The sequence below is a fragment of the Dipodomys merriami genome, unplaced genomic scaffold (assembly GCF_024711535.1).
Source record: "Dipodomys merriami isolate MVZ:Mamm:240054 unplaced genomic scaffold, mDipMer1.0.p SCAF_1, whole genome shotgun sequence".
Classification (NCBI taxonomy): domain Eukaryota; kingdom Metazoa; phylum Chordata; class Mammalia; order Rodentia; family Heteromyidae; genus Dipodomys; species Dipodomys merriami.
Genome location: NW_027202270.1, coordinates 136,588,220 through 136,602,940, shown reverse-complemented (window position 1 = coordinate 136,602,940; position 14,721 = coordinate 136,588,220). Strand labels below are relative to the sequence as shown.

The 14,721-nt window shown below is 45.3% G+C and overlaps 1 protein-coding gene across 3 annotated transcripts in view; it reads left to right on the top strand.

Moving 5' to 3' along the window:
- The window catches only part of Rhoj (ras homolog family member J), a 95,678-nt gene extending 85,756 nt beyond the window's left edge, over positions 1 to 9,922 (top strand). For 2 of the 3 annotated variants that reach the window (XM_070032092.1, XM_070032073.1), the window contains one exon: positions 9,087 to 9,922. In XM_070032092.1, the coding sequence (XP_069888193.1) occupies positions 9,087 to 9,233 (147 nt within the window). In that variant the 3' untranslated portion in view covers positions 9,234 to 9,922. The remainder of the gene's footprint in view (positions 1 to 9,086) is intronic. The other variant, XM_070032083.1, reaches the window with a different exon arrangement.
- The last annotated feature ends 4,799 nt before the right edge of the window (positions 9,923 to 14,721 follow it).

Sequence of the window (14,721 nt, the reverse complement as noted above, 5' to 3'; positions counted from 1 at the left end):
TTGAAGGGGGCGGGAGGAAGCCATTTGGTTGGTGTTCTTGTCAGCCAACACTGCCTGTTTCTCATTAAGAAAGAAATCTTGTGAGTCAAAGCAGCTATAACACTTATTATTTTGATTTAGCAGCCTCAAGAACATCTACTTGCCATGTTTAGTGGGCATTAAAGATGAACATTTGCAACTCTCATTGCTTATTATCAGTGTAACTCATTTAAATGGCCCAAGCAAGGCATTTTGTGATTTTCTTGGGAGAGACTGAGGTGAGAATCTGACAGGGTTATATTTATCCCGTATTTCCTCCATGTATAAGGAAAAGCCACTTCGGCTGTTGCAAACAACATACGGAAAAATAACATACACCGAAGATCAACTTGTTGGGGAATCTAAGCAGCTGCTCACAGATTAAGGCAATTTGCTCAGAGCTGGATCTGTTTTCCCAGACCTTTCTTCATTCTTGAGAGTTTACCAAGATAACAACTGCGTGGAGGAAATACTTCACAAAGAATTTGCCAGACCACAAATCTTGGCCTCTCTGTTAACCACAAGACATCTGCAAAGCAGCCACTAAAATGGACACAAGTAATCCATGAACAAGGATCATCATTTCAATTCATTCCCCTACTGAATTAATCACAAATCCAAGTAGGCTTTACATTTTTCTATTTTACTTTCTTTTCTTCTTCCTCCCTCCTTCCACCACCCAGCCACACATTAGGTGGAAGCCAGCCTGAGCGGAAAGATTCTCCATTGGTTGAGCTATTCCATCTCAACTGGAGATGGTGGTGTGCCTGTTGTACCAGAAGAAACACCATGTCTGGGTGCAGAAGCACATGTTTGTCATCCAGTGGCAAAGAAGCACAAATAGGAGGATTACAGTTCAAGCCAAGCTAGGTCTAAAGAAAATAAGCCTCACAAAAATAAGCAATGAACAAAGGGGCTGGGAACATGGCTTAAGTGTGGTAGAGCACCTGCTGAACAAGCATAACACTCTGAGTTCAAACCCCAAAACCACCACAAACAATGTAGTATGCATCTCCTTTTCAAGGTCATTTATAGATGACAAAAAGTGAATAAAAAGGAATCAAATAAGATGTCCTTAGGCACTGCACTCGCAAGCACATCTCAGGAATGCCAGACTCTTCCTACTTTTGTGAACAGTCATATAACAGTCCAATTCCAGCCATTGTAAGAGGATTTTTGCTTGGTTTTAATTGTTGTTTTGTTTTGTCGGTCATGGACCTTGAACTCAGGGCCTGGGAGCTGTCCTGGAGCTTTTGTGCTCAAGGCTAAAGCTCTACCACTTTGAGCCACAGCTCCACATCAGTTTTCTGGTGGCTAATTGGAGAGAAGGGTCTTTCCTGCCTGGCTTCAAACTGCAATCCTCAAATCTCAGCGTCCTGAGTAGCTGGGATTACAGACCTGAGCCACCAGAGCCCAGCTTAACCCCGAGTTCTTAGGACACTAAGCATTTTAACAAATTTTCCATAATTCAGGCTCACAATAATCCCCATACATCCAGAGCAAGTCTCACTTCATCAATCAGGGGTCTGGAAGGAGACACACATTTGACTCACACCCCTAAAAATAACAAAGAAATCCCCATCCAGCTCTGTGACACTGCTGCATGGGCCTCAGACCAGAAATGCCATATGCATTTCTGCTGGGAGCATGAATGCTTCCTTCCTCCCCAAGCATTCCTTCAACCTCAGCCACATTACCACACTTAAACACAGAGCTCTAGAAATAATCACACAGCATCCTAGCACGAGGTCCCCGGACCTCTCTCCCACCTTTATCCCATCAGCTTCCTTTCCTCATTTCTCACTTGGGAGGTTTTATGGGGGGGGTTCCCTCCCCCACCCCAAAGAAGTTACTCTGAAGCCTCCCATCTCATTTCATCTCAGACGTATTTTAAGAATAATGGCTGAGCTCTCCAATTTCCTGCCTTTTTCCAGTCTCTCCTAGCAACTGCACTCTACTAGACAATCAGGTTCAGCTTACAAAATCCAATTTAGAGGAAAAGCCAAACAAGGTTTTTAACTTGTTTCATCCCAATTCCTGTAATTATAGAGATGCTTTAAGTGTCTCTAGTCTTTGCTTCTCCGGCCAGTAGTTGATTACAAGAGCTAGCATGGACAGAGTGTTAATAATGTGCAAGGCTGCAGGGCCATTGCTTCACATGATTCATCGTAATTACTCCTCACAGCCACCCCCAGAGGGGTGTACCACTGCTTCCCTAGAGGAAACTGAGGCTGATGGATGAAGGACACATAGCTAGAAAGCAGCTGAGCGGGAGTAGGAAACAATGCTTGAACCACAGAGTTTTGTTTGCCTCCTTCCTCTAAGAAACCCTTAGGTTCGAAATGTCTCTTGGTTGCTGCTTGTTTGGGGTTTTGCTTGGTTTGTTCTGGTACTGGGGTTGGACCTAGGGTTTGGACACTGTCCCTTAGCTCCTTCACTCAAGGCCGTGCTATACCATTTGAGCCATAACTACACTTCTGGCTTTGTTAGTGTTTAACTGAAGATAAGTCTCACAGACTTTCCTATCTAGGCAGGCTTCAAAGCAAAATCCTCAGATCTCAACCTCCTGAGCAGCTTGGATTACAGGTGTGAGCCACCAGTGCCCCTGTGCAATTACTGTTTTTAATCCTCAGCCTACACTTATATAAATGTCCATATACTGCTACTAGAACTATTCAAAATAAGCACCTACTTATGTCCCAGGTACCATTCTGGATACTACAGATGAGGTCAAGGATTAACATTCGGAATTCTTTCTCATTTCCATCTGATGAAGCCCAAATATGACTTCTTAAGTTCAGATTTATTACTTTTTTTTTGTTTTTTGTTTTGAGACAGGGTCCAGGCTGACCTTGAACTCACAATTTTCTTCCTGTGCTGGAACTAGGTGTGCACCACCACACCCAGCTTAAACTTCCTATTTCTTCATATGACTCTTTCCTGTTTTTCTTCTGGCTCATCTTTGGCTTCTCTTCGCCCTCTCCCACCATCTTCTTCACCTTGTGCCTTCTGTTTTTGGCACTCTAACTTGACACCTGTTTCCCTTGGGTTTTTAAATGCCCAGATGGGATTAAAAGCAGCAAAAACATTGTAGTCAGTGTTAGTTGATGAGGAGCCAAGTAGAGTCTTCCATCCTGCCTTGTATGCAGGGACGCAGGGGCCTGCCCTGTCGGCCATCTCCTTTTCTTCCCTGGCTATGGCAGGCAGGTCACTTCACCACAAGCATGGCCCATCGGCCAGAAGCAGAGAGAGCCAGGCAAATAAGCACATGGCATGATGGGGCAGAGTGACAGGCCCAGGCAAGGCACATGGACACACTCCAAGAAGGAAGGGCTTAGAAGAGGCTTCCCAACACAGCAGACATGTCAGCTGGGGATCCTCGACCCTAAGGTGGACAAAAACAGGCAGGGACACCAGTGTTCAGAGGCATCTTCTCAGGCACAGTTTCCAGTGTCCTGGAAACTGATCAGTCAATTTACCCACAGAGAGCTTGATCAATTCACACAGGTTTGGATGCTAGTACTAGGGCTTGAACTCAGGACCTCGTACTCTTGCTCAGCTTTTTTTTTTTTTTTGGTCAGTCATGGAGGCTGACCTCTGGGCCTGGACACTGCCCCTCAGCTCTTCAGCTCAAGGCTAGCACACTACCACTTGAACCACGGCATGACTTCCGGCTTTTTTCTACTTATATGGTGCTGAGAAATCGAACCCAGAGCCTCATGCATATGAGGCAAGCACTCTACCACTAAGCCAACTTCCCAGCCCCTTGCTCTTTTGCTCTTAAGTCTAGCACTCTACTGCTAGTCATACGTCCACTTCCAGCTCTTCGCTGGCTAATTGGAGATGATTTGGACTCTGGTCTTTAGATCTCATCCTCTTGGAAGCAAGGATTACAGGCATCAGCCACAAGCACCTGGCTTACACTGTTTGTTTGTTTGTTTTGTTTTGTTTTGTTTTGTTTGTCAGTCGTGGGGCCTGAACTCTGAGCCTGGGCGCTGTCCCTCAGCTCTTCAGCTCAAGGCTAGTGCTCTACCACTTGAGCCACAGCACCACTCCCGGCTTTTTCTGCTTATGTGGTACTGAGGAATTAAACCCAGGGCCTCATGCATGCAAGGCAAGCACTCTACCACTGAGCCACTTTCCCAGCCCCACACTGTTTGGTTGTTTGCCAGTCCTGGAGCTTGAACTCAGGGCCTGGGCATCGTCCCTGAGCTTCTTTTGCTCATGGCTAGTACTCTATCACTTGAGCCACAGTGCCATTTCTGGTTTGTTCTGTTTATGTGGTACTGAGGAATTGAACCCAGGGCGTCATGCATGCTAGGCAAGCATTGTACCACTAAGCCATATTCTCCCAGCCTTACCCAGGTATTTTTAATGTGTTTTAGTAGCCAACATTGAACTCACTGGTCACACATCAACACTCTGGCATTTTCTGTGCACTGATGACATGTTTCCCAGCTTTGGAAACAATTACATTTCAGTTATTATGTAAAATTATCAGAAAAGTGTCTTCCTTATTTATAGCTCCAGTCTCTTTTTTTCTTGAAAATATGTCCATTTGCAGAAAAGTGAGACTTTTATCTCCAATTAACCACTCAAAAACAAGAAGTGGCACTGTGGCTTAAGTGGTAGAGTGCTAGCCTTGAGCTGAAGAGCTCAGGGACAGTCGAGTTCAAGCCCCACTTCCAGCTAAAAGAAAGAAAGAAAACATGTCCATTTGGTAAAGCATGTTGCAGATTGCTAGCATGCATGTCCAAACAAGGATCCCCAAACCCTGAGCTCTTGCAGATGGATTCTAAACATATTGCTGAATACATCACTCCAAAAAGATTGCTGCCCTAGAAAAAAGTTCTCAAAAAAGTTCTCTGTTTCACATTTGATGACACAAATGGATTTTTTTCCTTTATGGCTGTTAATATAGCTCTGCCTCTTCCCTGAACCAACAGGAATTCCTCTCTCCAGCCCTCGGGAACGTAAAATGTGGGACCAGTACGCACCTCAGAATCGATTCTCTTTCTTACACATCAACATCTGCTGGCTACTTTTCCAGGAACTCAGAATATTATGTTAACCTCATTACATAACCATGCCTTTATCTACTGTCGCATTAACTCCAGTAAGGTCAGAATGGGGAGAGACAAGTTCAGGCTCATCCGGCACCATCCAATAGCAGAGTCTCATCTGCTGGCAGTTGGCTTTGGGAAAGGAGAAAAGAGGGGTCCACCCATCCTGCAAGACCCCTCACATCACCATCCTGCTAGACTGCACAGTGAAAGCAGAGTGCAACTCAGTTCAGAGTTCAAAGTTCAGGATCAGCTTGGTAGGAAGTCCATCCATACCCCCCTCTTCTGCCATGGTGGCCCCAGGGCCCCTTCTAGGTATTTAGCATGATGGACAGGAACTGCCTTAATAAGCAATAGGTTCCCTCACTAAATGTTTGTATGCCCCTCTCCCACCCCGCCCCATGTTTATATCAAGCATCAACACTGTCCCCAAATACAACAGATTATATTTCCTGCCTTCTACTCCTCTTTCACAACCTACTGTTTTCCATTACTTTTTAAAAGGAAGCTATTTCCTCATCTAAAGGTCAAACTGTGGTCAAGATAAAAACCACGAGACAAATTTACAATACCCAGTGATGGTTTCAGTACCATGCTTTTGATATTTTCTTTTGGCTTATTCTTGTCATTAAAAAAAGGCAGCTGGGCGCTGGTGGCTCACGCCTGTAATCCTAGCTATTCAGGAGACTGAGATCTAAGCATCACAGTTTGAAGCCAGCTAAGGCAGGAAAGTCTGAGACTCTTAACGCCAATGAACTAACTACTCAGAAAAAGCTGGAAGTGGTGCTGTAGTAGTGGTAGAGCGCTAGCCTTGAGCAAGAGAAGCTCAGGGACAGTACCCAGGGCCTCAGTTCAAGCCTCAGGACTGGCACGCACACACACACACACACACACACACACACACACACACACACACACACACACACACACACACACACACACACACACACACACACACACACACACACACACACACACACACACACACACACACACACACACACACACACACACACACACACACACACACACACACACACACACACACACACACACACACACACACACACACACACAAAAGTGCATAGTATCTATTGGAGAAGTTAGAAAGTAATTTCCAGGCCCGGCCAAAACCATTATATTTCATATAAGTCTTTGTATCTGTGGCCTTTCCAATGCGTGACTTAACCTATTTTTCTGTCTTCTTGACCAGATCATCCCAGGGCTGAGTGATAAGGGTCTCGGTTACCACAGGCAAAGGCCCAGAATTGAAGTCTGGTCTTCTTACTTCCTACCTAACGCCCTGGAACAGTCTGTTTTGGAGCTGTGCCTACTCTAGTCTGAGCTAAACAGGTTTTTCCCTCGTCCACACATTGCAAATGGACTGGCCACAGCCAAACATGTTCTCAGCAGTGTCCTGTTTGGCCCACAGGATGGTTTTTATAAATAACTAAATATTAAATATCCAACTTCCAACTCCTCTTGAACAATACAGACTTGAGCAGCCATGACCCAGCCTTCCCCTAGGGAGACAGAGAGAGAGCACACCCTCCCCCAGGACGCAGGCTTCCCCGCCCACCACGGTCTCACTGCTCCATCATCCCACTCCACACTGCTTTATTTGTCTATGTAGCAGCTGGCCTCGGTGGGCATGGGATTCTGCTACCCTGTTGTAACTGCTCATCGCCAGACTTGGCAAGCAATCACCATCCAGCCAGACTCCTCTGAATCACCCTTAACGTGCCAAAGTTAGTCTTACTATATGAAATGAAAAATAAAAGTTTTTCTCCAGATGCTTTCCTCTGAGGAGAGCCACCCTGCTGACATCTCTGAGCTTGTGGGCAATCACACCCCTGATCTCCTTTGGTGAAGCTGTCTGCCAAACAAGCTGTGGTTTTCTTCAAGAAAGCTTACAGTTCTGGCTTGGCTTGCTGCTTCTCTTGAGGATTCTATGATTATCGAATATACTGTGGTTATAAAATTAACCAAAAGCTTTGAAATAAAGCTCTAAACAAGCACAAAATACTTTACCCTTAATGTACAGACTGGGTATAGGGTATATACTCCCACCACTGGGGAGACAGAAGTTAGAGGATCATAAGTTCTAGGTTAACCTTGACTACATAGTGAGTTCCAGGCTAGTATGAGCTATATAGTGAAACTCTGACTCAAAAAATGCAAGAGCATGGGGTTGGGAAGGTGGCTCAGAGGTAGAGTGCTTGCCTTGCATGCATGAGGCCCTGGGTTCGATTCCTCAGCACCACATAAGCAAAAAGAAAAAAGCCAGAAGTGGTGCTGTGGCTCAAGTGGTAGAGTGCTAGCCTTGAGCTGAAGAGCTGAGGGACAGCGCCCAGGCCCAGAGTTCAGGCCCCACAACCGGGCCCCCCAAAAACAAAAACAAAAAATGCAAGAGCTAAGCCAGGCGGTCAGTGGCTTACACCTGTAATTGTAGCTACTTGGGAGATTGAGATCTAAAGATCATGGTTCAGAGCCAGCCCAAGCAGGAAAGTCAGTGAGACTTGAATCTCCAATTAGGTACAAAGGTGGAACTGTGGGGCTGGGAATGTGGCTTAGTGGTAGAGTGCTTGCCTAGCAGGCATGAAGTCCTGGGTTCAATTCCCCAGTACCACATAAACAGAAAAAGCCAGAAGTGGCATGTGGCTCAAGTAATAAGAGTACTAGCCACGAGCAAAAGAAGTTCAGAGACAGCACCCAGGCCCTGAGTTCAAGCCCCCAGGAATGGCCAAAAAAAAGTGGAGCTGTGGCTCAAGTAGTGGAGCACTAGCCTTGTGGAAAGAAAAAACTCAGAGACAGAGTCTAGGCCCTGAGTTTAAGTCCCAGGATCAGCGCAAGAAGGAAAGGGAAGGGAAAGGAAGGGAAGAAAGAACAGGGGGAGAAGAAGAAAAGGAGGAGGAGGAAGTGGAGAAGGAGGAGGAGGAGGAGGGGAGGAGGAGGAGGTGGAGGGGGGAGGGGAGGAGGGGGAGGAAGGCAGGCAGGCAAGGGCTTAGGGTATACTTCAGTAGTAACTGGATATAGCATAAGGCCCTGGGTTGGAGCCCCAGCACCCCAAAATAAATAAATACAGCCTATACCCTGACAAGGAAGATGTCTCTGTCAATAAATTACTTTAAATGTTTATATCTTCTAATTTCTTAAAGTATATAAGTATGTTAATACTAGATAAAAATATCTACCCGATATTACCTTGCTAAGTGATGACCTAGCAGAAGTCCATGCGAGCCCAGAATGACCTGAGGCCCTAGTACTCACTCCCTTTCTACATGCTTTCTCTGCCAGGCTACCTCTCTGCCTTCACACGCAGGAAATGCATTTCACTTGAACTTGACTTTCACATTCCTCAGACAAATGAGAAGCTGTTACAAACAGCATCACGAAGCCCTAATCTTCACAAAACATATTCAAAGACTACTGCTTGTTTTAAATCTCCTCTTAGTTTTTTAAAATAGATTTATAGTTTCATATTCTTCCATCAGGAACAAATTGTGGTGGATCACTTTAGGAATCTGCTTGCCAGAACTGACGTACAACTTACTGCTTTCCCATACAAATGTAGAAAAATGGAAGCCAGTGGGGCATGCCCGTAATCCTCCTCAGCAAGCTGAGATCCTAAGAACCACAGGTCAAAGGCAGCTCAGGCAGAAGCTTCCACAAGGCTCTGTCTCTAAGGCTCCGTCTCTTAGAGACAGCCTAAACAAGCAAGCTGAAATGCATGCAAGGCCCTAAGTTCAAACCCCAGTACCAGCACACATACACAAAAAGAAAGGGTGTTAAAAAAAATAGAGAGTAGCCAATGAAAATTAGAATGTTAAAAAACAAAAGAGCAGGATCCAGACCAAACCCTGGCTATTTGTGAAAGAGGCTCACAAACAGAACATGATAGGTAGAGGGTTGGCAAGCCCATAGGTGCTTGATTTTATTGTGTGGGGTTTTTATTCTCTCTCTCTCTCTTTTCCCCTCATTCATGGCTTTCTGTCTGTGTTTAAGATCGGAGCCCAGTGCTACTTGGAGTGCTCAGCCCTGACGCAGAAAGGTCTCAAAGCAGTTTTTGATGAAGCACTCCTCACCATCTTCCACCCCAAGAAGAAGAAGAAAGGCTGCCGGGCATGTGGCAGCGGCTGTTCCATTGTCTGAAGTGTCCTGACTGACAAGACCTCCAGCCCCAGTACAGGGCATGACCAGACAGGAAGTCCTGCCCACCAGGAGAGCCCTCCACCTGCCAGCCATCCTGAGCACAGCGCCCTGCCGACCAGCTGCCCTTTCCCACACTCCCCCAGGACCCCGCTGCACAAGGTGGATGTGAGGTCAGAGGTCATCCAACAGGGTCCATCTCCGGCTCATGAACTCAAGCTGATAGGAAATTGTCGCAGGAAAATCAAAGGAGTGCTGGTTCCTGAACTGTGGCCTTATTCCCTGTCTCCACAAAACCGGAGGATACAACACTAACCTTTCCTCTTTTGCTCATGTGTCTTATATGCATTTATAATACAAGCAATTGCCTAATTTCCAACTTCCTCAGGCCTTAACAAATCCATACCAAAGTAGCCTAAGGACATGGGAGTAGATGGATGTTCATGGCTATTTTCAGCAGGTTTCAACCAACTTATGAGAATCAACTTGTGTTTCTGAATGCCTGATTGTAAGGAAACTTTAAAAACACTTTTATAAATTTACAGAGCCATAAGTTTTAACCCTGGTGGGAACAAGACACTATGATATTGCAAGTCTACAATTTTGCCAAAGATTTTAACCTATAAATTGCTTACATTGATAGGTGGCTGCTTTTTCCCATATCATATGATCATGAAAACTAAAGATAAACTGTGTTTAAGAAAGTAGTGCTTCTTCTTTTTGATCTTTGAAAAGTGTGTGTGTGTGCGTGTGTGTGCGTGTGTGTGCGTGTGTGTGCGTGTGTGTGCGTGTGTGTGTGTGTGTGTGTGTGTGTGTGTGTGTGTACATGTACTCACCAGTACTGGGTCTTGAACTCAGGGCCTGGGCACTGTCCGTTAGCTTTTACAAGCTCAAGACTGATGCTCTATCCCTTGAGCCATACCTCCACTTCTGCCTTTTTGCTGGTTAATTGGAGATAAGAATCTGAAAATTGCCTTCCTGAGCTGGTTTTGAACTATAATCCTCAGATCTCTGCCTCCTGAGTAGCTTGGATTACAGACATGAGCCACCGCACCTGGCTGATCAAATACTCTTTACTGAGCTCAGTGGCCTCTCCTGCTCTCTCTCTTCCTCCTGTAATTTTACGCTCTCTCCAGTTCAATGTCTTCTGTTCTCTCCAGTCATAACCTAACCTGACCTAACCAAAGGATTTGCATAGTAGGCATGGAAAAGCAAGAATCTCAAAATCCTAAAGGTCAGGTGAAATACCTCCATAGTTCTACCTGTAACTCCAAGTGCTCCTCAGCTTGTTCCTTATGAGGTCCCATTGTGTTTGAGTGACACCTTCCAGTTACAACCAAGATTGAATGATTGCCTCTCTCCTTCCCAATGCCTCACCCTTCCTCAGAATCACTTCTCCATAGAACAAGGACTTTATCCTTGAGGAAGGAAAGGCTGAGGAACCATGTGCTGTCTCTACATGAATCCAGATACCCAGGACATCCGTACCATCATGTGAGTTAGTTCCTACCGTTTAATTAGAGGCTATCTTGCCTTCTAAATAGCCTTTGATTCTTGGAATCTCCCATATAGATACTTAAATTTTTTATGTTGTTGCATAAAGAAAGTATAGCTTGGCAGTATGAAATTACACCAACTTTTCCAGTTTCAAGCTCCCTCTGTTGAGAAAAGCCAGTCACTTGTAGTCTCTCCCCCTCCCGAAGGAACGACACAGAAAATAATTTGGTGATACAGATCATTTCTCTTAAGACTGTCCCTGAAATCTTTGTCACGTGAGTTCTGTTTGGCATTTCTGGTATGTGGTGGCCCTTCTACATTTCAAGGTATTATTTCACTTTTCAACCCATCTAAACTGTTTGACATTTTCATAAGCAAATACATACATGTGTGCATATGTACATACGTGTGTGCACACACATGCATATACACATACACATATATATATATATATATATATATATATATATATATATATATATATATATATATATATATACACACACACATACACAGAGGCAAATGCACATCCCTAAAAGGAAAGTTTTATAAATCAGAGCTTGACATTCGGGGTTGGGGGGGGAAGGCTTTCTGCCTTGGCGAAGGGGAAATCAACTGGGTGTGCGAATTGTCCCTGCTGAGGTTACTATTCATCCTTGGTACACAATAAAGACCCTTTAGCCCTGTAATACAGTCAGCACTTGGGGCCAGCTCTGTTACATTATGACAGAGTCACGGCTTGCTAAAGAGCCACTCCTTACTGATGTGATGAAAAACTGAAAGCAGTGTGTTTGCTCTGGTCAAGGAGAATTTTCTAGCCGTGTGCATTCACCAGGCAAATGGCTCCACAGGTCAGCATCTTCTCCCTGGGCCCCGGGGATCATCGCATTCCTGGCAGGAAGCTCACTCTCTCAACGAGAACCTGAACCCAGACGAGAGCCTGTGGGTGTCAGGCTGCTGTACAGACTCGGAAGGGGTCATAGGAGCCAATTACCAAATAAAAGAAAGCCGTGATGAGCAAAGCCACTTCATGAGGTGATGTCATTCCACCAAATTAATCATTATCATGGTCTTAGGGCAATCTCTAATTCATTTCATGAGAATGTGTGCTATGAAATTGCTCAGAAACTATACATAGAAAGAGACCGACATCTGAAGAAAGATTCACTCATGGTCTGTACTGTGTTCACAAGTCAGCAAGCAGCAGCTGATCTCCAGAACAATCTTCTGGGCCTCAGATGGATGATCTCACAGGGCCATCCCTCAGAGTCAAATGAGAAATTACCTCCATGGATCAAGAGAGGGATCTTTTGGCTGAGCTGGGCAAACATCAGCTTTTCTGAGAGGGGGGGGAGAGGGGGAGGGGGAAGGAGAGGGAGGGAGAGGGAGAGGGAGAGGGAGGGAGAGGGAGAGGGAGAGGGAGGGAGAGGGAGAGGGAGAGAGAGGGAGGGAGAGAGGGGGAGAGAGAGAGAGAGAGAGAGAGAGAGAGAGAGAGAGAGAGAGAGAGAGAGAGAGAGAGAGAGAGAGAGAGAGAATGTGTATGTGTGCACCAATACTGGGCCGTGAACTCAGACTTGGGTGCTATCCTATAGCTTTTTCTCTCAAGGATGGTACCTACACTTGAGGCACATCTCCATTCCCAGTTGTATGTGTGTGTTTGTTTGGTGGTGGTTAATTGGAGATAAGAGTCTCATGGACTTTACTGCCTGGGCTGGCTTTGAACTTCAACTCCTTTCATCTCAACCTCTTGAGTAGCTAGGATGATAGGCATGAGCCACAGGCACCCAGATCTCTAGCCACAGTTTGAACACATAACTTTAGGTAGCTAGGCTAATCTAAACAAAGTCAATCCATCCAATGACTAGTAAACTAGAGACTAAGATTTAATCTATGTACAAATGCCTGGAATCCAGCAGGAACAGCAATGTAATTCCCAACCTAACAGCTCAATCAAGCAGCTAGTTGGACAGATTTTATTTTTCCACTCAGATGGTTGACTAATAGGATGAATGGATTCCTTGGGCGAATTAATTGGGCTTATTTATTCACACCTGGTGCTCTACCACTTGTCCCATGCCTCCTGTCCTCCTTAGGCTAGTATGGAAGTAAAAAAGAAAAAAATGAAGAAGGCATAAGGCAACACTATGCCCATGGTAAGAAATCCGGACTGATTTCTGCTGAGAAACACTTCTCAAAGAGCAACCACAGACAACAGTAACTATAGCAACCCTACACTAGGAAGTGCACTGGTGGGCAGGAAGAAGGTTTTGATCCCAGAGCTTCAGTTGGCAATGCCTGATGCTGATGGCAAAGAAAAGTGCCAAATGAAGCCGACACATTCCATTTTCATCGGACAGTCGGTAAAGGAAATAGTGTTTCAAATGATAGCAAAAGAGCAATTGCAGCTATCTTCTCGATTTTAGGAAACATTAAAAACTAAATCTGGAGTTTGAATCCAAAAGAAATGTGATGCGCTACAAAGCACCAGTAAGCATTTCTTCAAGGAGAAATATTTGATTTGAGGCAAGACTCCTAAGATACCATGTGACTCAGGCTGTCACAGTGGAACAGCCTTTAATCTCAGCACCTGGGAGGCCAAGGAATCAGGGTCTCAAATTCAAGGCCAGTTTGACTATGTAGGAAGACTGTCTCCATTTAAAAAAAAATGATATTCTGTCATATCCACAAAAGTAAGCTCATTCATGAGACTAACATGCTAGATGAGTCCAAACCGTGGTGGTTTTTAAAAGGCATACTTAACATCGTGCTAGAGATAATATCTCACAAGACATGTTTCTTCTTAAATCCATCCAGCTGTAATGATGTGGATGTGTGCTCTCCCCACAGAGAGAACCAGTGATCTTCAGCTAGCTCCCCAGGAGTCTTTGAATAGCTGCCCAAGTACAAATGAGGATCCTCACAAAATGTCATCTCAGGACTAATAGAAGCAGAAAAGAAAAGGCGAAGGTCAGGGTAACTGGATTTCTTACCAAGAAAGCAAGGCGCTTAAAAGAAAAAAAGAAAACATTGGGAGAATAGAGCGGAAGCTAAAGGCAAAACACACGGCCCAGCCCCCAGAAGCTCAGGGAGGGTAAGACTACCGATGTGGACGCCCCCTTGCTCACCTGCAGCAGCCCTGCATGAGTGCTAGGTAACTCCAATCACGAGTGGACCCTTGGGGTATTTAAATACAGGGTGGACCCTAACCCTTTCACCTTCTCTGCTTGTGTATGCACATAGTCAAGGGAAACTTACAGAGACTTCTGAGTGAATTAATTTAGACTTTGAAATCTTCCTTGAGCTCATGAACAGGACTTCAAAACGGGGGCAAAATAACCTTGAGATACCCAGGGGGAAAAAAGCCATATGACTGAAATCACTTCAGTGAGATACTCCCAGGTAGAAAGAGGATGTTTACTATACACAAACGCAATAACACAATGATGCAATCATTCATGGTCAACAAAGACCAGAAAGGAAACCGAGGCACCAAGTTCTCTCTGCTAGGCCTCTCTCCTGCCATGAGGACTGAGCCGGGCTCTTTGGGGACCTCTTTGTCAGGGGGAAGGATGGGTCGCAGACAGTTTGGCTCCTCTGTGAGGGGATAGGATACAAGTTCAAGAGCAGTTGTTGGCTTTGAAATGGCCCAACAGGAAATGAGAGTAAATGCTGGCTGATTCATCTTGGTCTCCATCTGGGTGGTTCTCCTCCTCAGGGGGAAATCATTGCAAAACCTAGGGTTGCTTTGGTGTGTGTGTGTCTTAACCACATTCTCCCCTGGTGATTTCATGTTGCTGTATGAGCTCGGCAGTGGCTCTGAGCGGTGTGGGATATAGCTGGAGCGATCGGGGTGTATTTTTAGCCATGTCCTCTGAGGGACTTGGTGTGCAGATGGGTTTACTGAGCAGGACCTGTGTGCTATGGGCCGTGGGAAGAGGTCACCGTGCTCTGCTCAGCCTCCCTGTAAGCAGTCTTCTTGAGTTTATGTTAGTTC